Source organism: Asterias rubens, chromosome 18, assembly GCF_902459465.1.
Source record: "Asterias rubens chromosome 18, eAstRub1.3, whole genome shotgun sequence".
In the NCBI taxonomy this organism is placed as follows: domain Eukaryota; kingdom Metazoa; phylum Echinodermata; class Asteroidea; order Forcipulatida; family Asteriidae; genus Asterias; species Asterias rubens.
The window spans coordinates 4,053,642-4,078,541 of NC_047079.1; the positions used below are offsets into that span (position 1 = coordinate 4,053,642).

The 24,900-nt window shown below is 40.1% G+C and overlaps 2 protein-coding genes across 2 annotated transcripts; one reads left to right on the top strand and one right to left on the bottom strand.

Moving 5' to 3' along the window:
• Positions 1-616: 616 nt before the first annotated feature.
• On the top strand, positions 617-11,229 carry LOC117302262 (alkaline phosphatase-like). The gene is made up of 10 exons (XM_033786119.1): positions 617-819; positions 4,128-4,354; positions 5,666-5,843; positions 6,285-6,460; positions 7,202-7,304; positions 7,690-7,788; positions 7,996-8,136; positions 8,570-8,761; positions 9,706-9,843; positions 10,421-11,229. The coding sequence occupies exons 1-10, from the start codon at positions 753-755 to the stop codon at positions 10,711-10,713; spliced, it is 1,614 nt and encodes a 537-aa protein (XP_033642010.1). The 5' UTR covers positions 617-752; the 3' UTR covers positions 10,714-11,229.
• Positions 11,230-12,506: 1,277 nt separating this feature from the next.
• On the bottom strand, positions 12,507-24,112 carry LOC117302261 (alkaline phosphatase-like). The gene is made up of 10 exons (XM_033786118.1): positions 23,825-24,112; positions 21,221-21,447; positions 19,703-19,877; positions 17,866-18,041; positions 17,256-17,358; positions 16,486-16,584; positions 15,325-15,465; positions 14,504-14,695; positions 13,697-13,834; positions 12,507-13,138 (listed from the first exon to the last, which is right to left on the bottom strand). Exons 1-10 carry the CDS (start codon positions 23,913-23,915, stop codon positions 12,867-12,869), a joined length of 1,614 nt encoding a protein of 537 aa, XP_033642009.1. The 5' UTR covers positions 23,916-24,112; the 3' UTR covers positions 12,507-12,866.
• Between the last annotated feature and the right edge of the window lie 788 nt (positions 24,113-24,900).

Genomic DNA, 24,900 nt, shown 5'->3' on the forward strand with positions numbered 1-24,900 from the left:
ATACTAAAGCAAAAGAGTACTTAAATTTACTATCACACGTTCCATATAATTACGGTTTAATATTAAGCTTATTAATTTGTGTTTTTATCATTGATCTCCATTATAATGGAGATCAATGGTTTTTATACAGAAGGCACCACACTCTATACTGATAGCGCGCCCTCTCTTGAGTCATCTAGTCTGCAGCCCACACACTGATATATTTTTTTATGTCAAAATGCGAGTCTCCATACCTCGATAAAAACAGGATTACCAACCAAATTTGCACGTGATTTTAGGATAAGCAAACAACAGCTGAATACTAGTAAAAAAATGAAAAATTGGTTGGTAATCCTGTTTTTATCAAGGAAAAAATTTCATGCTACGCGGCAAATTTTCGTGCTTAGCAGCTCTATGGAATTGGGCCCAGGTTGGACCGCTTCATCATAAATATGCACGAGACTGCTCACATACATATTCCGCGTCGTCTGCGCATAATCTCACTGAGCCAGTTATACACGCACTCTAGGGATGCGTTTTGGCGGCTTTAACCAATAATTGTTTCTGACGTCATAACCAAAACGGTAACCGAGCTCACAACTTGGTTATCGTTCAGTCTGACCAGCAGAACCAGCGACCAACAACCGAAACAGTTTTTGGTTGGGGTCGCCAAACGACATTCACACTTTGCATTATGGTATTTTCTGTTTGCTAGACCAACAAGTACTATCGTTGAACGTGTTTTGAAATAACTCCAATCAGGTCTATTCACGATGTTGTATTGGCCTATGTTTTTGGTAGCCGTGTTGTTTGGCATCATTCATCTAGTACCCGCCCAAAGTAAGTAATAAATGCACTGCGTATGGACACTATTGGTAATGCTCGAAAATGATTGTTAGAATAAAAACTTACTGTGGTAACAAGCAATTGAGAGCTGTTGATAGTATAAAACATTGTGAGAATCGGCTCCCTCTGAAGTAATGTGATTTTCGAGAAAGAAGTATTTTTTCACTAGAATATTTGAATTTGATTTCGAGACCGAAGAATTAGATGTTGAGGTCCCGAAATCAAGCATCTGAAAGCACACAACTTCGTGTGACAAAGGGTGTTTTTTTCTTCCATTTATATTATGTTGCAACTTCGACGACTAATTGAGTTAAAACTTTCACAGGTTTGTTATTTTGTGCATCATGTTGAGAAACACCAAGTAAGACGACTGGTCTTTGACGATATTACCAGAGGTGTCCAGTGTCTGTAAATAGGATACAGCGACTCTCTTTATACTATAACGTTTTAAATAATTATAGAATATTGAACAATTTTTTGTGAGAAATAACTTTGGAATTATAAGACGGTTTTACCATTCACCACTCTCTCACACGGTCCAGGCCTTGAATTTCGTTCTTTTCTTGAAGGGGCGCGGCACTTTTCGTCTGGCAAGGGGCAGTTCTATGTGGATTTGTTTTTAATTTGTTCTGGAACTTTCAAAGGGCACTATAGCAATTGTTGTGGGTGCTGTGGGATATTTCAAAGCCTGTACACCTACAGAAAGGCACTGTACACGGTATATTGTCAAAGACCAGTTAAGTCTTCTCACTTGGTGTATCCCATTATAAGCATAAAATAACAAGCCTGTGAACATTTTGGGCTCAAGTGGTCATCGAAGTTGCGAGAAAATGATGAAAGAAAAACACCCTTGTTGGACGAATTTGTGTGCTTTCAGATAGGAATAAAAGACTTCTAGCTAGAAGTATTTTAATATTTTAGTGAGAAATTACCTCTTTCTCAAAAACTACGTTACTTCAGAGGGAGTCGTTTCCCACAATGTTTTATACTATCAACAGCTCTCCAATGCTCGTTACCAAGTCAGTTTTTAAGTTAATATTTGCATTGAGTAGTTACCAAACGTGTACCTTCCCTTTAAAACTCTTTTTTTGGGACTATTTATGAGGTTACAAGGACCAGCACATTGTGTACGGATGTTGTTGACGGTTTGTGCGATTTTTTTATTTTTAAATGGTTTGGTCTAGAAAAAAAGCTTGGTTTTATGAATTACTCATTATTTTCAAGGGTTGAGAGGTCATCGGCAGGCACATTGGTATTTTCATGTAGCGAAGTGACTTGTATGGGCCATAATCTTATATAATATGTACAGTATTAATTGACCATTGTTAGTTGCATCATGATGCAACTTGCTCTCTAATCCTATCCTTTCAAGTTTCCCTGCATTGTTGTCGAACAATACATTTACCACTTTTATGGTCCAGTAACCCATCCTTTCATACTAAACACCCTTTGTACTCGCCACTTCACTCCTATTTGTTCATAGCCACCAATATTGTTTCTGAAATAGAAACTTTGATTGGCTGTTATTTTCCCGCTTCTTTCTGGATCCTTCCCTTAATCCCTTTCCCCTCTCTTTTTCTATAAATGGATATGTATTTGTTTGTACTTGTTTTATGCCTCTGAAGAAGGTCCGGTTTGGATCGAAAGCTATAAGGCCACCTACCCTATTCATTATATGTACAGTATGAATATGTTGAACCAATGATGTACAAGGAAGAAATTTACTGTACAAACATTATACGTGAATGTCAAATATCGAAAAAGCAACATTGATGTTCACTGTACAAACTTTTTATGTGACTATCCAATAATAAACTAAATGGGGTTTGAAGCTTTGCATGGTGTGGAGAATATTAAGAGTAACTATAAATATAAATATGGTAAACTTGCATCCCTCAAGCCATACATAAGCTCAAACACCACCGGTAGTCCAGCACGACGAGCAGAGTATACTGTTCGAAACGTCGAAAACAAACAGGCTCTTTTCAGAGCCGCCACTACTTCAAAATAGATTTTACTCATGGTTGTACCCGCAAGTTTACTATCTATATTTTTATCTATAGTAACTCTTAATAATAAACTCATTTTACCGTCCTGTTTCTACCATTTATTGACCCAACCACATGGCACTCAAACGACGTGGACGAAATTTCATGTGTTGGTTTATTTATTTAATTTATTTATTTCCAGGCAAACAGTAAAACATACAGAGAAATAACACTAAAATAAGACTACAGAGAACAAGCTTGCGGATCCATCAAATTACAAGAGAAAACACGTCATTGAAAGTTTAAAATCAGGTTACTTATTTACATAGACAATACGAACTACAATTATAAAACCTATATAAATCTACAAACCAAACAATACGTTGTGTGTGCCCCTGACGCGACCCGAGTATTCAAACATTTTTTGGGACCAGTTTGGTTCCATTTGCATGGGCTTTATTGACTTAAAGGCACTGTACATGTTTGGTAAATTGTCAAAGACCAGTTTTCTCACTTGGTGTATCCCATAATAACCATAAAATAACAAGCCTGTGAAAATTTGGGGTCAATTGGTCATCGAAGTTGCGAGAAAATGATGAAAGAAAAAACACCCTTGTTAGACGAATTTGTGTGCTTTCAGATAGGAATAAAATACTTCTAGCTAGAAGTCTTAATATTTTAGTGAGAAATTACCTTTTTCTAAAAAACTACGTTACTTCAGAGGGAGCCGTTTCTCACAATGTTTTATTCTATCAACAGCTCTCATATGCTTGTTACCAAGTCAGTTTTTGTTTTGAGTAACTACCAAACGTGTACCCTCCCTTTAAAGGCATTGAATAGCTGTGTGTGTTTTTTCTCCGTTACATTGATTTAATCCAATACAATTAATGTAATTGTATACAATTAAATTAACCTGTGAGAATTTAATTTCAAAATGTAGTCGCTTTTTTTTTCTTTTTTTCTTTTTTCTTTTTTTTCTTTTTTTATACCTCCGAAAATGCGGAGCGATCACGTCCCAACAGGAAGTAATTGGACCCGACCCACATTCAAATTGTGGGCGGTAAGAAGTAATATTTTTCCATAACACTACTTCAAGGTGAAATGATTCTCAAAATGCTGTATACTATCGAAAGCTGGTGTAGGGCCGACTTAACCATAGTTTGTGGTTACCAAATCTCTTCCCTTTAGAATACTACATTCCTCATCAGCACCATTTCCACGCCCCCATCTAACAAAAACACTCCACCACACACAGTCGGCATTCAAATAGAAAGGTAACTTCTTTTCTTTCTGTTTTGTTTTGTTTTGCCAAAGACGCAAAGTTCTGGAATGACCAAGCACATGACACTTTACAAAAGGCTCTGAACAGAGAGGCATCGCTGAACAGAAACATCGCCAAGAATGTGGTGCTATTTGTGGGTGACGGCATGGGGGTGCCTACCATCACCGCTGCCCGGATTCTGAAGGGACAGCAGGCGGGGATGCCGGGGGAAGAAACGGTCCTGGCTTGGGAAGACTTCCCGAGTGTTGCCCTGTCCAAGGTTTTTACAATTTTGATTTTTGTTCCCTGTTTATTCAAAGGCACTGGACACCGTTGGTAAGTGTCAAAACCCAGGGCCCAATTTCTTAGAGCTGCTTAAAAGAACACGTTGCCTTGGATCGGACGAGTTGGCCTATAAAAAGCGTTTATAACCGTTTGTTATAAAATACATGGTTGGAAAGATGTTTTAAAACGGGAATACAATGATCCACACAAATTTGCCTCGAAATTGCTTGGTTATCCTTTTACTTTGTGAACTAACACGGTCGGCCATTTATGGGAGTCATACAAATTTGACTCCCATAAATGGCCGACCGTGTTTAGTCGACGAGGTAAAAGGAAAACCGTGCAGTTTCTAGGCATGTTTGTATGGCTCTTTGTATTCTACTATTACAACATCTTTCTAGCCATATGCATTTTATAATAAACGGTTATAAACGCTTTTCAAAGACCAACTCGACCGATCCAAGGCAACGTGTTCCTTTATACCGACAATATTGGTTAAGAATTTTCTGCTCAGCAGAAACGAGCAGGATAGTTATGCCAGTCACAAATTGTACAATACGGCATAGCAGCTTGGTTGGTAACATTATGCTGGTAATAAGTACAACTTTTGCTTAACAGCAGTCAATAAGCATGTTATGCCGCAAAACGGCAGTAACTCATTATGCACTTTCGTCCCAGCACAAAAAGTAATTCTGCCAAAGTAGGCCATTTGAAAGTGAGTTCAACTTTTTGAAAACTCGCACAATCCATAAAATTAGGTCGTCATGCACCAACCTACGCTCACAAGTAAAGACATTCCTTAGTTCATTTTGAATGTTTCTAAAAATACATTCTTTAGGATTGGGCCGTAGACCAAGAGCACAATGCGTAACACTCAAGCGGAAAGATTAACTGGGTATCTGGCGACCTCGCATGATGTGATGTTATTTTTGTGTAAACAAAATCATTCGAGAAAGGCTCTGCTTGGGTCGAAACGTCATATATTTATATCATGGTTCCTTTTAGTTGATAAGCAGTTCTTAAAAACCGCAAGTTCCATTTGCTCATAAGGAAAACAAAACTGAAACCTTGACACTATGCCTTCAAAACTATATCTCGAAAAGACATGAGCATGCAAGATTAATTGTATAAAGGCCTACAGAGTCTACATTTAAAAAAAAAAATTAAAACAGGATTAAAACTATCGAACGGTTCCAAAAACCAGTCTATGAAATATTAACAGTGTAAATTTCAGCCACGGCAAACTGATTTTGAATTCATATTTTGTGCAGTAATCTTTCATTTTGCATTTTTTTTTTCAAGCCAGAATTATAACACCAACTCACAAGTGTCCGACTCAGCCGGTGCAGCGTGCGCCCTCTTGTGTGGTACAAAGACCAAGCGCGGCGTGATTGGCGTTGACGATCACGTGACCAGGGGTGATTGTGAATCCATGACCGATGCCGCCAAGATCGACTCCATCCTCGTCCATGCCAGAAATGCAGGTACATGTATATGAAAATGTAGCCTACCGTCAAGGCATTCGCTGTTTGGTATAGCTGTATAGCCGCGAAGTGACTTGAGTCGGTGACTCGAACCGGAGACTATATCCCTTGATTGTTGCTGCCCTCCCCGAGCACACCAACAACTGCAAATCAATTGTATAAAGCGATGAGAGCAGCATACAATGCTTTCATTGTGATTGGTTAATCTTTCAGCACTTTACTTTTAGTATAAAACTTCATGAAAACATGTCGTCATTTGAAACTTAATTAATTGCGATCGTGGCAATGTGTCTTTATCACAAACATTGTAATGTTCTAACTTTACAAAAATAAAAGGAAGCCAAAAGGTTCCTCAGGGTAGCCAAAAAACAGTAGACTCTGGTTCTGTATAGATTCATAAAGACAATCCAAGTCTCTTGTAATAACTTTCTCCTGAAACAGGTAAAGCAACCGGGTTTGTTACCACCACAAGAGTGACTCACGCTACACCCTCTAACCTCTATGCTCATTCGCCCGACCGTAACTGGGAAGATAACAGTGAGGTTCCCCCTGATCAGGAGGCTCTAGGGTGTACCGATATCGCCAAGCAACTGATGGAGCTTGGAAGTGACATAAAGGTAGAAACAGGCAGGAAACTCTCTCCATATACTTTCGTTTAAAGACACTGGACACTATAAGTAATTGTCAAAGACCAGTCTTCTTACATGGTGTATCATAACATAATATGCCAAAAATAACAAACCTTAAAATCTAATTCTGAGGTCTCGAAATCAATTTCGTGGAAAATTATTTCTTTCTCGAAAGCTACGTTGCTTCAGAGGGAGCCGTTTCTCACAATGTGTTATACTATCAACAGCTCCCCAATACTCGTTACCAAGTAAGGTTTTATGCTAATACTTATTTTGAGTAATTACCAATAGTCTCCACTGCCTTTAAAGGAACATTACATAATTGGCGAGAAGAAACTCGTCTAAGATCACCTATTTACATAAGACTTGCACAGTCTATTATGATGATGATAGTAGAAGACATCCCTTAAAATATTTATGTCTGAAATTTAATATTATTTGATGACAGTTAAAACTAATTTCCCATTTGGAGTTTTTTTTAAATCGATGTCATGAAATAATGTGTAATCGGTTTTATTGAAAGCTTACGTCACTGCAAGTTTATCCACTGATATCATTGAGCCTGTAAAGACGTGTGCCTGTGGACTAGCCTATGGAAGTGTCTTACCATGCGTAACTAACTTTTACCCTATAAAAAGGTTCACTTTCGACCTGCTTGAGTTGCTTAAGTCTGTGGCACTATATGAATTGGTCTTTCTCCAGCTTCAAATCTTTTCTTGTCTGTTCTAGGTTATTATGGGTGGAGGACGGAGCAAGATGATACCTTATGATGTAGCCGACTACGAGTACCCAACTAAGAACGGATCAAGAACAGATGATCGCAATCTAATAAGTAAACGAAACGAGCGTTCGGTTATGGACGAGAGGTGACTGTGAAGTATGGTTACCGGGCGATGATTAGGTGTGGTGGGGTGTGATGATTAGGTATGGTGGGGAAGTCTTGAGGTATGGTGTGGCAATGAGATATTGGGTCGATGGTGAGATGATGAGGCAATAATGAAGTATTTTGGGGCAGTGATGAGGTATGGTGGGACGATGATGGGGTACAGTGAGGCGATGACGAGGTTTATGAGACTTTGTAAGGAAATGTATGGCGAGGCACTTTACGTGATATGAACAGTTGAACAAAGATAACAAGATCAAAGGGAGTTTTCTTAAAGGGAGAACTGTGTAGTTTGAAAACTGAAAGTTCAAACACTTTCTTTTTGTTCACGTAGCTGAATGGATTGAGAGTAAAGATGCATCAAGAAGCCGGTTTGTCTGGAACCTGGACGAGTTCAATGCAGTGGATCCAGCCGAAACTGATCATCTTCTAGGTGACGTACCAATTGACCCCTGACTATGTCTGTCCAAATCATTGATCTCTTCTTCTATATTGACCGAGATCAATGGTCCAAATCTATTCTCCTATTTCTTTTTTAGTAATGGATGCAAAAGGTTTTTACAGCCATATCCAAAACCTTGTGACATAGACCTCTAGCGCCCTCTCGTGATATTCTAAAACGACAATTGTTTCTCTTCAGGTCTTTTCGAGCCAAGCCACATGCAGTACGAGGCCTATCGTCAGAACGATACGGGAGGTGAACCATCGATAGCTGAAATGGTTGAAAAGGCCATCAAGATTCTCCAGAAAGATGACGTTGGATTCGTGCTTGTGGTGGAAGGTAATTTTGTTTTGTAGAATGCTGATATTTTGTGCACGAAGGCAAAATTGACTTCAACCATAGCAAGGAGCAAGTTCGGGTGGTCGATTAGCCTTAACTATACCGACTAGAAAAAATCTAGAAACCATAGACCACAGGGATATTGACTATATCGAACCATGCCCTTGAGCATCGTCGATATAATCAAATCGAGAGCTACGTCACAGTTTCTGGTCAGTCTATAGTCTGTGTACTCGCTCTCATGAACTTGCTCTAGTAAAAACACAATTTGAATGAGTAGATAATGGTAAAATTTTAATTTAAATAAGTGTTAAAAAACAAATCATTTGTTGCTCAAGTTGGCCCGGAAACCTTATAATGATATAGGGCCTATCACCGTGATAAAACATCGTGATCGAAACAATTTGATGCCTTCCATGGATTCTCCTTTCAGGTGGTCGAATCGACCACGCTCATCATGACGGCCTCGCCGCCCTAGCACTCCTCGACACCATTGCCCTAGAAGAGGCAGTCGTCAAAGTCATGGAACTGACCGAAGAAAAGGACACACTGATTGTGGTAACGGCTGATCATAGCCACGTTATGACCATAGGAGGTTGGCCTGTTAGAGGTAACCCCATCTTAGGTGAGTTTCAGCCAGTTAAGAACTTGTTGCCAAGTGGTTGTGTCATTATTTTCTGTAGTAATGTTTAAAATTTCTATACATTGTATTACTGTTAAATTATCTGGCATTTATCTTTAATAATTATACTCGTTGTTATTTGCTTTCAACTGTATGCTTATTGTCATTGACATGAAAAATAGATGTCAATTGAACTGAATCTGGCTTTAATTTCTTGGTTTCTACTTTTAGTTTGTGGGCTTGGTTTCCACGCGTAAAATTTGCTAAAATTGTTCCGCATTGTTCTGGATGCTTCCCTTTGTAACCCTTTGCTCCTCTGTTATGCTATATGAATTTATATGATTTTGTTTGTGTTTGTTTATGCCTCTGACGAAGGTCCGGTTTGCGGATCGAAAGCTTAATTTATCTCCACTATTGTGGCGGTTATGTGTGTCGATGCGCATAATTATTTATATGTGTGTATATCCGTATAATTTATTTGTATATAGGCCTGCTCGTCTTTCACATTATTAAACATCTTTCAATCTTCATTATAAGTTTATAATGATAATGCGAGTTGGTTTTATATAATTGTGTGACTAGCTTGTTGCAAACTGACAAAATGCGTAAACAAAGTGTTAATGACACTATGTTCGTACCTTTTTTCGAAAACACTGTGCTACCTCAAATAGTTTAAGACAACCTAAAGTTTAGAGATTTCCAGATTGGTAAAATGGAGTAATTTTGTGCCACGCATTTCATCGACAGTTTTTGCAACTTTGTTTTCTTGACCATGACAATTTTATATGTAGGCCTATGAACTTATGTCCGATTAAAAATAAAATTAAAATAAATTAATAAAATGGATTGTGTTTACAAATGTGTACTACCCGTCCCTAGAGGATTATTAATTTGATTTCTATTTTTTTTTTTTTCGATTTGTAATTATGTTTGTGAATGGCTTCCAGGCCTATACGATGAAGAGCTTGCTGAGGATGGTTTTCCGTACCCAACCCTCTCCTACACAAATGGACCTGGTGGTATTTTGGAGCAGGAAAGCTACGAGACAACTGGGAAACGACGTAATCTAACAGACATTGACACTGGTACGTCGTAAAACAACGGTCACGGACGCGAAACGTGGCTCACGTTGTGGTAAATGGAACCCTTTTCGAATCAACGGCTTAGGCCGGCTAGCTTGGCCCGGCGGTTGTTTTGATAACTATTGCGCGTGCTTTTGCGTACGCGCTCAGGGCTTCAGACGAGAGGACTGCGGAGCCTGAAGCCGAATCCAAAGCCGAAACCGTGGTTTCGAAAAAAAAACATACACGTCAACGGCTTTGTCCTGTAAAAGTGGCTTTGTTTTAATCCACGTTTGCTAAGAAGCATTTCGCTAAAAGAAAAAAAACACTCTTGTTGCACAATGTGTGCTCTCAGATGCCTGTGAATGACTTCAAGCCTGAGGTCTTTCTCAAACCTAAATAATTTGAGTAAAAAATTACTTCAGAGTGAGTCGTTTCTCACAACGTGTTTTACTATCAATACACTCCCAATTGTACGTTACCGAGTAAGTTTTGATTAAAGCAATATTTTTCCGTAATAATTACCAAACGTGTCCAGTGCCTTTAACCGTTTCATTGTTTTGTACCTGATTTTTTGTTTTCTGTCTTATTATTTTTCCAGACGATCTGTCCTTTGTACAACCTGCTACTTTCCCTTTAGTAGAGGAAACCCACGGAGGTGAAGATGTCACGATTTACGCACGGGGTCCCATGTCCCATCTCTTCCACGGAGTTCACGAACAGCATTACGTATCACACGTAATACGTTACGCAGCGTGCCTTGGAAATGCTGAGCACTGTGATAAATACGTAAATCCGTGTGTGACGAATGGGGCTACCTCGTTCCGGGTACGAGGATGGGTAATAGCTTGTCTCAGTCTCATTTTTATTGTTATTCCCTGTCTTCATGCTTGATTATTTACACTTCCACGATACAAAGTTTCAAATTCTACTACGTAAACCATTTTATGGTTAACGTAGGATTTGAAACTGTGCATAGTGGAAGTATAACCAAGAGAGGCGTGCGGTATCACATGCGATTGTCTCTAACTTTTGAGTAGTGTTGGTTCTGAAAAGAACCGATTTGGTTCTCGTAAACATTTTTGACAAGATCATTAAAATGTGTGTTCTCGTATACACTGAGCTGTTGGGACTTGCACACACCCACACAAAAAAACAGGTTGGGTCTACCCACACCTTTTTTGTTTACTGGGTACCAGCAAGGTCTTTAGAGAAGGGAACAATAGAACAAAAGCAAGTCCCACAACTATGTGTACAAAGCTGTATAGCTGTAGGTGTACTAAGAGAACGTAGAGAACTTAACAGAGGGTCCAACCCACAGCCCTCTGAAAGAGTATGTTGTCATTTTTAAACAGCTACCTGAGCGGAATGTTTTCAACGGAAACGGTATTTTAACTTGTTTATAATGCACTTGTTCACCATTTTAATGTAATTTTGATATGTGTACACTTCTGAATTTTTCGTAATTATCGATTAAAAAATCAGGCCCCAACCGAAAGGTTTTGAAAAACTAAAAACACTTCTGCCGTTGAGGGCGCACGTCAAAGGACAATGCTGCTGACGTCATCTCTGGGAGCTTGCTTTGTTGTGCCTCCACGCTGCAACAAAGCGGCTTTACAAATTGGAGCTCCCAGAGATGACGTTTGAGAGTGATTACGTAACAGGGCTTTTCGCAAATCTCTCAGAAAAGCCCTGGATGAGGGCATTCAAAATGATTGTTTTTTTACACAATTGAAATATTTTTATAGTCGTATGACTCGATTTCCCTATTCTTTGAAAACATTTTGAGTGAATTTCGAGCAAAGTTTACGACTTGACATATTCGTTCAAGCAGGTCTTTAACAAGGACAGAATCTTCTGATACAAAATATTTTATTCAGATTTTTTATTAAAAAGAATTACTTTAATAATACATTGTATTACTATTAATTCCTGTCAACCAACAAAAATAGAACAACAACAACAAAGTAGGTTCAATATGAATCGTTTACTTTAGCAATAATAGTCATGAGTGACAAAATAACCACATATTGCCGTCGGCAAAAACAAACGATGTGAACATTTTGTTGTGACCAAAGCTTTTAAGCCCTGTTGGTTTTACAGTCATCTTTGAGCTAGTTGCTATAAACCGTTTACTCGTCATCACATCCAGAGTCGTTCCGTGTCTGTTTTCTTTCAAAACGAGACATTCTTAATAAAAGTAGCGAACCTCTCATCACTACTTCTATGTTGTACTATAGACGATGTGACCTCTGACGTCACACGAAAACCGTAACATGATTCGCGCGCATACCGCCGGGCAAAACCTTTGTGTTTCGGCAGCCAGCTAGAAAGTGTACGCAATCTTACTATGACTACGCAACTCGGTGCCAGGCGAAACATGACGTATATAGTGTTTTGTCAACAGAGGGCGGTTTGAATGTAAACATAGGTCACAGCGTCTATAGAGCCACGAGTACTGATACACCTCAAACGAGAACATTTTAACTGAAAGCAAATTGGAATTAAAAAGAGTACTTATTCTTAAATTATAGTACAAACTTTATTTCTCAATATACAAACTAAGAAACTAAAGGATAATAGTACTTTCACTCTAAAAACGAAAACAAAACAGTACGAGACCCAACAATTGTCCACCTTCGTGTGAAACAAAGTGTAGGGTCGATCACCTGAACAGGCAAATGAGTTTTTTTTCTTTCCCTTTTGAACTCGCAACTATGCGGGATGCTGTAGGTAGCGCGCACGTTTTTCCGTACCATTGAGCTGCCTCATTATGTGTCGAGTGTACTGTGGGGGCACTGTTTGAAAGTGTGACGTGGTATGCAAGAGGTCTATTGCATGCGTGATTGGCGGTGAACCACTTTTTTTGTAAATTGATGCAGCTCAATGTGAAAACCATAAGCTGCCTATAAAGATGGCGTTCATTTGGAATTATATATTCGAACATTTTATCCGCGTTTTAGTGGGCAAATTTTCCCCATTATACTCCGATTAAACAATATTACTTGAAACCCGAGATTCCAAAGTACATTCAGACTGTTCAATATTTAAATATTCCAGAGATAAACAGTAACTGAAAGAGTTGTCGAAAGAACCATCAATGGAATGACACCCCCGAGAGAGGGCGCACTACTCGTTTCACAATCCTCGCGACCGTCCAAGCAGGCTGCGTACCTGATGACGTGGGCGATGTAGTTCTGTTCGTGGACACCGTGAAATAAATGCGACATCGGTCCATTGGCATAAATGGGCACGTCCTCCCCGCCATGGCTCTCTTCACTTCTCGGTACAATTGCTGGTTGAATAAACTCGGGATGGTCTGACAAATATCAAAATATAAATATGACATTAATTTAATGTTGGTTAACCTTCCGAGCGAGATGTTTGAACTAATACGGGACCGTGAAACACACTTAAAAACTAAATTTATACAAATAAATTTATATTTTATTTGGTAAAGGTGTCCCAGCATGATGAGACCCAAAACAATAAAACAAACTATCCCACAACAAAAACGAAAACAAGCAATCAATTACAGTTGTTGAAAACTTGTTGACAAATGTAAAAGGTCCCAAGCTTCGTATGTGCCACTCCGCCCAAAAGTCATTTAACAGCTGCAATGTGGATGATGTATTTAGCCGGGGTATATACTAAGGTATCTGGTTATAGCAATATACTCGGTCCCCCGTAGAGGGTGGTTTCTTCGTCGAAACCATTTTCACGTGTTTCCAAAGTACATCAGAAAATGACGGCATACAAAACATGTAAACCATATAGGGCATACATACAGCTTGGTGTCCATCTTGGCAGTAAAGTATACTCAGTTTGGTTTTAAGATGACACTGTTGTACATACTGGGCCATCGGGTATATCTCACCTGTATCAACGTTGCTTAAATCTCGTCTACGTCCTGATTTATTATAGCTCTCCAATTCTAGTTCTCCTCCTGGCCCATCGGCGTACGCGAGGGTAGTGAATGGTAGATCGTCTTCACCCTCACCATAATTATAAAGCCCTGAAAAGATGAACAAAAGTAAACAAAGACTCACAATGTTATGATAATTATTTTATTTTATTTTATTACCTTCATTGAACAATACATACAAAATTACATTGGTGCAAAAATTAACTCAGCATTTACGTATCGAGCTATAGTTAAGACTACGAAATCCATTGATCTAGGCAATCTGCAGCCAACCTACCTGATGCAGCCAACTGAAAATTGCCAGAAACACCGGGGCAAACAATGATTACTTACGGGACGTACGGTCTTAACGGCTCATCAGAGACGAAGCAATGGTCAAGTGTCTTGCTCAAAAACACGAGCATCGACTAATCTTAAGTTCTCTTCCTAGCTCGAGATAAAGACTAATTGTCTTGACTCTTTGTGAAATAAGACCTGTCTTTACTCTTTGTGGTCCTTAATCACAATGGGTGCGTTCATTTAGCTTCACTGGGTCGACCCTGGACTGCCCCGGTGCGTTCGAATAGCTTTGACGTCATTCCAGGGGCTCACCCGGGTCAGCTCCAGTGGAGTGGGTCACTTGGGGGCTGGCCCCAGGTACATTACGTCACTACGAGAGCGGTGAGTGGTCGTTCGTTTAGCTCTTGTCAGGGGCTCACCCGAGTGAGCACCGCGGGGTAGACCCAGGGAAGCTAAACGAACGCACTAAATAATTCTTACCTAAAATAGGATTGCCGCGCTCTGGATAACTTCCAATGGTCATTGTATGACTGTGGTCCGCGGTGACGATGATCAACGTATCCTCCTCGTTTGTTAGTTCCATCGCTTTGGCAACGGCTTCCTCCATGGCTAGAGTTTCGTGCAGAGCGATGGACGCTATGCCATCATGGTGGCCATGGTCGATGCGGGCGCCTGTCAAAAGAAACAATAATGTGAGAGCTGTGTTTTGAGAGACATTTGTTATGGAGAGACCAGTTTTCTTTTGGGTATCGTGAGTGCTGGGGCCATTTAAGTCAAAAATACTTCACTGTTTTGACCTGCCCAATTCTAACCAAATCACCATCCCCTTGATTGACACCCCTCTTAGACTTGTGGCATATAGTCCAGCTTAGGATATTAAGGCATAATGACCTGACCAGTAAAATGTACGATGTACAAATCTAAATGCACAGTCTATGTGTGACACCTTATGTGTGCACGTGCGTTTTGGGGCAACAAAATGGCGTCTATATAAGCGCATGATGTCACAACTCGCTCATTATACAGTTTTTGGGGAAATATTTACGATAAATTGGAGATTCTGAACGACACTAGGGCAAGTTCGAGAAGCGATCATTTGACAATTAGTCAGTATTCCATGGTATACCTACACATGCAATACATTCTGGGTACCAGGCAAAAACGACCAATGGTCGACAAGAGTCCCTCGCTCAAACTTGATATTTATAGGTCATAGTATTGCCTCAAGCCATTATTTGAGAAGCTTTAGTTTGATCTGTTTTTGTTTTTTTATTGAGTAATTTATTGTGCTATCTTCTTACCTTCAACGGCCAGAAAGAACCCATCCGGGTCTTTTCGCAGTATTTGAATTGCCTTTTCTACCATCTCGGCAAGAGAGGGCTCCCCAGCTTCGTCGTCCATACGCTCTTGTTCAAATTGCATGTGAGATCTCTCAAAAAGCGCTGTAAAAATTAACATACATTGAACACTCTTCAAAGTTATAATGAAATTATCGTTATGTTTCAACCTCCTGACAAATATTAATAATTGTATAGTCTGGGTATTATCTTTAAAGACACTGTTCGAGGATACTATCGGTAATAGTCAAAGACCAGTCTTCTCACTTTGTGTATCTCAACATATGCCTAAATGACAAACCTGTGAAAATTTGAGCTCAATCGGTCATCAAAGTTCGGAGATAATGAAAGAAAAAACACCCTTGTCACATGGAGTTGTGCGCTTTTAGATGCTTGATTTCGAGACCTCAAAATCTAGTTCTGAGGTCTCGAAATCAAATTCGTGGAAAACTACTTCTTTCTCAAAAACTATACGTCTTTTCAGAGGGAACCGTTTCTCACAATGTTTTATACTATCAACCTCTCCCCATTACTCGTTACCAAGTAAGGTTTTATGCTAAATTTAGATTAATTACCAATAGTGTCCACTGCCTTTAAAAGACAACGCCTAAAGATTAAAGTATATTGCACTCTTTCAGAGCTTTCATTTGCAACGTTTCAACCGCTAGTTTTGGTTGGCACACGTGGGGCGGCCTTCTCTGGAAAAAATTTCAATCGCTTAAACATGTATAAAATTATTGTATCACCAAAACATCGCAAGGACCTGTCTGGTTTCACAAGCTGACAAGTTTATCCATTTGGGGTTATCGTATCAAATATTATTTCATATTTAATAGTGTGTTGTTCGCCTGTACAATAGCTGGGTAAATTTAAAAGTTGACCCTTAAAGTTGTACTGTCAATTATCATAACGATTTTGTACACAAAGAATGCTGGCAGAGTTTTGTCCTGACTCCTTTTAACCAAATCATTGACCTCTGTTGGTCGACACCCCTCTATGGCGTGTGTCATGCTCCAGCTTAGGACATCAAGGTATAGTAGGCTGACCAGTGTGTACGATCCGGCGTAACCCAAATGCAAGAACCGAAATAGTTATGATCTCAAAACGACCGGAAGTAAAACTCACCAATCAGATGGTCTGTTTCGTCGGGGTCCACATTGTTGAAGTCCTCTAGGTTCCAGACGTACTTGCTGCTGTCTAATGGTTTGTTCAGAAGCCATTCCTCTGCAGAAGGACAACATAATCGTAACATTTGTGTCAGTGTGTACGATCACATCAATTACTCATTCATGATCGCTAAAACATGTGACGTATTTATAGGGAGTTTTTTTTAATTAATGTTATACAAAATTGTTTCGAATCAAGTCAATAGTCTGAACCGGGTGTTTAGTGTTCCGTGCGCCTTGAGATATGGAGTTATAATATCGGCCATGGTTTATTGTGTGAACAATATTTCTTTATTATAAACAAAGTGTCATGTTCATGAATCACGAACGTAAATAACCATTGTGTCTATTTGCTGTGGACATTCTTGTATTGACTTCAGAAAAAGACAACACAGTAAGAGGTTAACAAAGTACATCAACAATCTGCCAACTGTTTTGTCTGTACAATCTCGACATTTATGACGTTGTCCCTGCTCTTCCCTACCCCTTGTGACCTAAAATAGGTTTGTGCATTTTTTTTGGTGCTACCCCTGTTCTTATAATATACCCTTTTCGAAACCACGCCTTCGGCTTTGGATTTGGCTTCAGGCTCCGTTCTCTCGTCTGAAGCCCTGAGCGCGTACGCAAAGCACGCGCAGATATCAAAACAAAGCTTGCCTGAGCCAAATCCAAAGCCGAAGCCGTGGTTTCGAAAAGGGCCATAGTAATGTCTGTTAGAGGAGTACGTACGTATAATGTTGCGACCGTCCTCCCGGTGGCCGTCTTTTTCGGGGTACTCAGGGTCGATAAAGTCCCGCGGAGTCAGCTCTCTCCGTCCGCCTCCCATGATAACCTGATTAATGGTAAAGGACAAACACATCTTCATTTAAAAACAATACTTTACTATTTATTGTATATAAAGCACAACCTGGAACCTAAGAAGGAACCAAAATTCAAAAAGGTAAGCTAAACACCATTGTCTGCTTAAAAGTACAAGATAAAAAGCTTTTTAAATATTTTGTCAGGCATGATGTTCTTCCCACTTAACTCTGATTTCTGACTTGGAGAAGTAAGACCAATTGTGATTAAATAGCTTGAAATGTCTTCTACGGCAAATTCCATGTATGCATTGGATTGAAGGCACTGGACACTGTTGGTTGGAGAGCTGATGATAGTATAAAACATAAGAAACGGCTGACCAATCGAGCCCAAGTTTGCCCCAGGTTTGTTATCAAAAATTGATGCATATGTCTGGACACTATAAGTGAGAATACTGGTCTTTGACATTTACCAAACGTGCCCATAAATGTTTCTACTTTTTTTCTAAGTACCAAGTATCAGGCCTGACTTGTTCACTAACCTCAAACATCTTCCCGTTTTCTACGAGCTGGGCCCCGATGTCCGTGCACCCCAAAGCTCGCTCCTCAGACGGCACGTCCTCATCGTCCTCCCAGTAACGATCCGGACTGTGGGCGTAGAGGGCGGCTGGTGTAGCGTGAGTCACGCGTGACGTGGTGACGAACCCCGTAGCTTTACCTAGGATATGAGGAGGGTGACAAAATACACAATAACATCTCAAAATATTGACAACTTTGGTTGACCGACTAGCCTCCTTACTCTTTCTATAGTTTACCATTATTATAATAATAATAATAATAATTACAACATTTATAGAGCGCTAAATACGGAAGTTTCTAAGCACTATAACCAGATTGACAGAAAAGATGGATTTTAAGTTGAGATTTGAAAGTATCCAATGAAGGAGCTGCTTGAATGTGGATGGGTAGCTTGTTCCAAAGTGTTGGAGCTATGACTGAAAAGGCCCGATCGCCATAGCGTGTCATGGTGCGGGGTCCCGGGGAAAGCTGTCATTTGTCATTTTATCATCGGTAATACGTTTTAGGGTAACAAAAAACAAATGACATCTCAAAATATTGACAACTTTGGTTGACCGGCTAGCCTCCTTACTCTTTCTATAGTTTACCATTTTGTCATTTTATCATCGGTAATACGTTTTTCTGATATCAACAAATCTAAAACTGATCCAGTTCATAGGAGGAACATTGGAATGGTGGAAATCCCATCTTTGATAACCCCTGGAGTTAAAGACTCCAATGAGCTTTTGTGAACAGTATCCTCGGTGCTAGACAAGTACTAGATACAACATCATGATTACAAAGAAGAACTGGTCTGAACTCGGATAGAAGTCTGAACTATATCTCATATCAGGATATAAATACAGTACATCATTCTCTGACCTTCTTAACATCATTGTTTACAAAGTTGTTATAATTTCCCCCTTTTTTTCTTTTTTTTAATATTGGGGGTGCGTTCGATTAGCTTCCATGGGTCTACCCCGCGGTGCTCATTCGGATGAGCCACTGACAAGAGCTAATCGAACGATCACACTTGCCATCTCTTGGTTACGCCATGCACGTCGGGTCACCCCCAAGTGACCCACTCCACGAGCAGGGCACTTGGGGCTGACCCGGGTGAGCCACTGGAATGACGTCAAAGCTATTCGAACGTACCGGGGCAGACCGGGGTCGACACAGGGAAGCTAAACGAAGGCACCCATAATAAGACTGTGAGTAAAAAAATAGTTCATAATCATGTGATTACATACAAAATAGCGTGGATAAACTATATTGCGTCATCTGAGGCCGAGGAGTATAATTTACTGTCATACACAACCAAGCACATTCCTTCTCCCCCCCCCCCCCATTTAAGCCATCCCTGGGGGTTTCGGGCGTAATAGCCTAAACATCTGACGTCAGACTTCGAGGCTCGTGAATTACGCCAGAGATCGGCTGTTTAGCCCACGCACATTATCATCCTTGACCTTGTATCAATTCACACGGCTTTCATAATTCTGGAGATTCGCAGTTAAATTTGACGTACATGTGTGTATGCCTACATAAAAAGCTAACACCTGGACCAATTTTCACAGAGCTGCTTAAGCAAAAAGAACTCGCTTAGGCTAAACAAATCCTTCCTTATTAAAATCAGAATACCGGTTAAGACTGTACTCAATTATTGTTATGCTAAGTATAAACAACAGCTAAATACCAGTTACACTAGCAATTTATATCATGGGACTTTGGCCAGTAACATGTGTAAAATAAAAGCAAGCTACATGTAGTTTCATGCTTATTGACCCCAGTCCATAAGGACAAGGCACCAGTCTACGGACGTACCTGCCCGATGACCGTCGACCAGGAATGAATCAACGGACGCATTGATAGTAGTGGCGCAATCACCGAACTGTGCTCGGTCGTCTAGGCCGACCGTCGCGTCGTTGGCCTTCACGCCGCAGAAGAACGCCGTGGCGGTGCTGGAAGAGTCCGACACTTGTCTGTCAACACAGTAGGTCTGTTTACATGAGGGGGAGAAGAAAGTTTATATATTTTATTCTTTGATCACAGACAGATTATGTTCCTAAACCAATGATTTATGTTAGAGCATAACTTATATAGTCACTTTGGTCTTGTCTGCATCCGCTATGTTGAAACCATCTGTTGCAAAAAAATAGTTAATGGCCTGACGTTTCGACCCTAGCAGAGTCTTTCTCGAAGACTAAATGACAACACAACAAACATGAACAGGTAACTAAGTGAAACATAAGCAGTGAAGTGAAACCATCTGTTAGAACCTTTTATACCGACAAAATGGCTTCAGAGTGCCAGAAAGTGTCAATATCAAGAAGGTTAGCATACAACAAGGTTGACAAGACAAGAGAAAGGAAAACTTTATAAAAGAGAGAACCATGCCCTTATTGGGTGAAAAAAATCATTTGCACGAGTATTTATTCTGTTTAGAACCTTATGATTGTTTTTATAGAGGCAAATGAAGGGTAGGACACGACAAAACTCTAAAATGGATTCATCCGTGAATCGTCTGGGATAGCCTTTGAAGCCCCCCCCCCCCCCCCAAGAAAAAAAATATGAAAATATTATGTACAAATAAATGATAATAATAACAATATGAACAGCTAAGTATACAAATCGCGGTCGCCTTTTTCGAGTAGACCGATTATTGTACTTTAAAAACCCTCTCCAAATGCAAGCCGTTTTCGCTGATTTGACTTAAATGTGGCCGTCAGCTTTGTATACAATTCCAATGTTTGTATTTGTTTGTTTTTACTTGCAGAGTGTGTTTTGAAAACTGGGGGGTAGTTGATTTTCGTTCATGGATAAATCAGCATGAAACATAAAGACTTGTATCGTTGAAGTTGAGCCGTGTCGGCACGCAACTGTTCTGTCGTCAATCATTTTATTCACATCACGGACAGTTACCAAAGACGAGGACCATTGAAGTGTCGTCGCCGAGCGGTTAAGAGGACCGATTTTAAACTCGGGTGTTTCTGATGAGCAGAGTGTTGGGTTCGAGTCCCAGTCGTGACATTTGTGTCCTTATGCAAGGCACTTAACCATTGCTTCGTCCTTCGGATGGGACGTAAAGCCGTTGCTCCCGTGTGTTGTTAACGCACGTGAAAGAGAGAGGGTTCGCCCTTGTTCCTTGCTGTGGCTGCTGAATGCGACATAGCAACTTGTAAACCCTTATGATGTGCTATACACAATGGGGTCCCAGAATTCATAACTTAAATAGAATATCTTTCTGTAAAAATGTACTAAGCGAATTGAGTACCTTGTTTGTAGATACTTCGTAAGACTTAGATATTATAGTAATGGATAGTATTGGATGTGGTTACCAACCTTGGACAGAGCAATACTGGAGAAGTCCTCCCACGCAAGCACCGTCTCCTCCCCGGTCTTGCCAGCCTTTTGACCCTTGAGGATCCTGGCTGCCGTCACGGTCGAGATGCCCATGCCGTCACCCACGAACATCACCACATTCTTGGCGGGGTTTGTGTTGAGAGTCCTCTCCCTCCGCAGGGCTTTTTGCAAGGTGAGCTGGGCCTGATCGTTCCAGAATTGAGGACCTGCTAAGATATATTCACATACATACAAATAAAACAAATACCATCTTTGAAAGAGTCCTGTAAGATCATTTGGAATGAATTAATTTCACAGTAAACAAAAAAATGATTACTACTCTTATCCAGTGCAGTTGGTAAATACGTTTGAAATGCTAACACTGAGACAAAAATTAGTATCGTGACATTGTTTTACTCACTTCTTAAAAACTACATCAACTCATCGTGTAATATTTTAAGGGAAGCTTTTTACTATATCATTATCTTCAAACTGTGCAAATTGTAAGTGTATTGTAAATCTGAGGACGTTTTACAAAAAGTACCCAGACCCTTTTGGTGACACTAATTTTTGCAAATGTCGAGATAAGAACGAGGACTTCATAAAATTTCTTCGGGATGAAAGGCGTGTAAAAAAACCATTAGTGTGCTAATTAATAATTGCGTTTAAAGAAAACTGTGAGCATGAAATTTGATCCTTTTGTTCTAACATTCCCCCCCCAAAAAAAAAAAATTATGCAAGCTGGGAATAGGAAAACATTTTCTTTAGAATGCCATTGTTGTTGTTTTGTCTTGGGCCATGTTATTGTTTATGCCATAAGACAAAAGGGAATTTGTGTGCATAGAAAACTGGTTTAAAGGGCATAAACGACGTATCTGAACACATGCTGAGATTTATATAGGAGCATTGCTCCATGATAGGAGCCAGTCAGTGTTGCAATGTCCTTTAGGCTGGCCCCGAGGTCATGGTTCTGAACGTCTTGCACGGGTCAATGCTGAATGTTAATAGGTTTGTTAAAAATAACCCAGAAGTGTTGATGGACTGAAACCTTCGAGGTATTTGCCCAGCCGGTATGAAACAAACGATTTGATGGCAGAGGTCATGCACTTATGGTGACCCCTTGATTGACCTCATTTAGGGTCAGTGGCCTTGACAAAGCCGAGAAGGGAAGTGTTGTGGCGGTCAGACGGCACGAGCAAACACAGTTCGATCACACACTTGCAAATAATTTTATTGGTATAGAAGGGGGCTTTCGGGTATAGTTGTGAACCTGTATCGGACCAAATGGCTTCGATTGGCCAAAGACGGAGAGTAAAAACGAATCTTTTAAATTCATGATCTTCAAAAATCCATATGAACTTACTAAATGATTGGAGAGTGAGCAAGTTTCCATAAATTAAAAGCACTGATGAACACTATAGTTAGCCACTCAAAATAGCATAAACGTACTTGGTAACGAGTAATGGAGAGCTGTTGAAAATATCAAATATTGTGAACGACGGCTCCCTCTGAAACACAGTTTTTGAGACATATGTTTTCATGTAATTTCTCACGCAATTAAGCTGAAGCCTTTCAATAGGCATCTAAATTGCATTGTGCAACAAGTTTGTTTTTTTGTTTCAATTATTCTCTTGCAACTTCGATGCCAAATTGAGTCCAAATTTACAGAGTTGTATATTGTGCATTTGTTGGGATAAGTGATATGCTGGTCTTTGACGATTACCAACGGTGTCCATACATGTGACGTTAGGCCCGTCTATATATAAAACGAATTGTATAAAATGTACATATTATAATGAGTAGGGTAGATGGCCTTAGCTTTCGATCCAAACCGGACCTTCTTCAGAGGCATAAAACAAGTACATGTACAAACAAATACATATCCATATTTTACAGAAAAAAAGAGAGCGGAAAGGGATTAAGGGAGGGATCCAGAGAGAAGCGCGAAAATGTAAATATTATTGTTTATGTATTTTCTCAAATCATTGTTCATTGGCGTCGTTTTATTGGTAATTGACGAAGACAAGTCTTCTTGATCGGTGTATCTCAACATGCATAAAATAGCAAACCTGTGAAAATTTGAGCTCAATATTGGTCGTCGAAGTTGCGAGATAATAATGAAAGAAAACAAAACCTTGTCACACGAAGTTGTGTGCTTTTAGATGGTTGATTTCTAGACCTCAAATTCTAAATCTGAGGTCTCGAAATCAAATTCGTGGAAAATTACTTCTTTCTCGAAAACTATGTCACTTCAGAGGGAGCCGTTTCTCACAATGTTTTATATCAACATCTCCCCATTACTCGTCACCAAGTAAGTTTTTATGCTGATAACTATTTTGTGTAAATACCCATAGTGTCCACTGCCTTAAAGCAGATACGAAGACTGAGAATTGCCCCCTAGAAAGTGGAGGGAAATCGTTTAAAACTGGGTAAACATTATGAAGGACAGGATCACTGCATTTTTAACACAATGGTCTTAAAACCATTGATATACTAGTAAGTAGCCAACGATTATAGTGGAAAATACATAAAGACATCCCTATAACATAAAGAATCACAGCACTCACATAATACAAAAAGGAGATTTTAATTTGAAACACTTGCCTTGTGCGCTGACCGGGTCACTGCATGACATCAGCAGCAGGCATACCGCGAACAACATCGGCACCAGCTGCCCAACTTGTCGGTGTCCCATGCTGAAACTGACTGCAAGCACGGGGCGATAATTACACCGGGTTCAATTCTGCGAAGGAGCGGCGCCGGAGTTCGGCAAAGCGAGCCCGACGAACCTTTTTTACCCGTAGAATCAAAAAGTCCTGGGGGTTTGTGCTGATGGAGCGACGGTAAGAATAGTTGGTAGGAATAGAGTGTATAGGACGTCCGCTCCGTGCACGAACTTAAACCAAAGTGACGACAACTCTGTAAAAGTAGTACACTGCTGTACTGAACTCCATCCCTCCCAGCATGAAAAGTGAGTGTAGTGACGTCAGAGATGGGCCGGTCATATCAAGTGATGCTGGACCTTCAAAGCGTCCATCATTCTTGGTGTGTTTCCTGTCTGATGCGCAGGCGAACGCCGTGACTCTTTGAGCCCCCCCCCCCCCAAGCCTCGATGTGGATCTGTTCGCTGATTGTAATGGGATAATTGAAAGACTGATGGACTGTGAGAAAAGTCTACGATTGTGGAAAACGTTTTGAATGGTTTTTTGCTTATAGCATACATAGCTCAAGCGATATTTTCTCAGTGCTAATAGGCAGCTCTACGTGAAATTGGGCTCAGATCATGGTATCTATGTTCCCAGTGTTTAACACCAGCTCGAAGCTCGAATTGAGGGCACGAGGTAGGGCCTACCGGAAGTGCCCTTAAACTTAATGACCTTTTGTTATGACCCGTACTGTGGTGGGCGGTCTATGATTCATGTTGGAGCTCAGCGTGGAAGTGGGAGGACTGCTACACTTTCCTGAGCCCGGTTTCACTTTCACTCATCGCTGTGAGTGAGTTCTTCTCTTGTGTCACAGTTTGATCATAACCGTACCCCACAGCTAGAGTTCAAGTGAATTATGATATGTGTGGTTACTGTAACAATTTCTGTACAATGTTAAAGATACTGGACACTATTGGTAATTGGCGAAGACCAGTCGTCTCACTTGGTGTATCTCAATATATACGTCAAAATAAC

Excerpts from the sequence above, each read along its gene's own strand:
- LOC117302261 (XM_033786118.1), bottom strand. The coding sequence starts at position 23,915 with ATGGGACACCGACAAGTTGGGCAGCTGGTGCCGATGTTGTTCGCGGTA. Across the intron at positions 16,585-17,255 it reads GGACGGTCGCAACATTATAC|AGGAATGGCTTCTGAACAAA; the intron begins GTACGTACTCCT and ends GTCCTTCTGCAG. Across the intron at positions 13,835-14,503 it reads GCGCGGCAATCCTATTTTAG|GGCTTTATAATTATGGTGAG; the intron begins GTAAGAATTATT and ends TCATCTTTTCAG.
- LOC117302262 (XM_033786119.1), top strand. The coding sequence starts at position 753 with ATGTTGTATTGGCCTATGTTTTTGGTAGCCGTGTTGTTTGGCATCATT. Across the intron at positions 4,355-5,665 it reads CGAGTGTTGCCCTGTCCAAG|AATTATAACACCAACTCACA; the intron begins GTTTTTACAATT and ends TTTTCAAGCCAG. Across the intron at positions 8,137-8,569 it reads ATTCGTGCTTGTGGTGGAAG|GTGGTCGAATCGACCACGCT; the intron begins GTAATTTTGTTT and ends TTCTCCTTTCAG.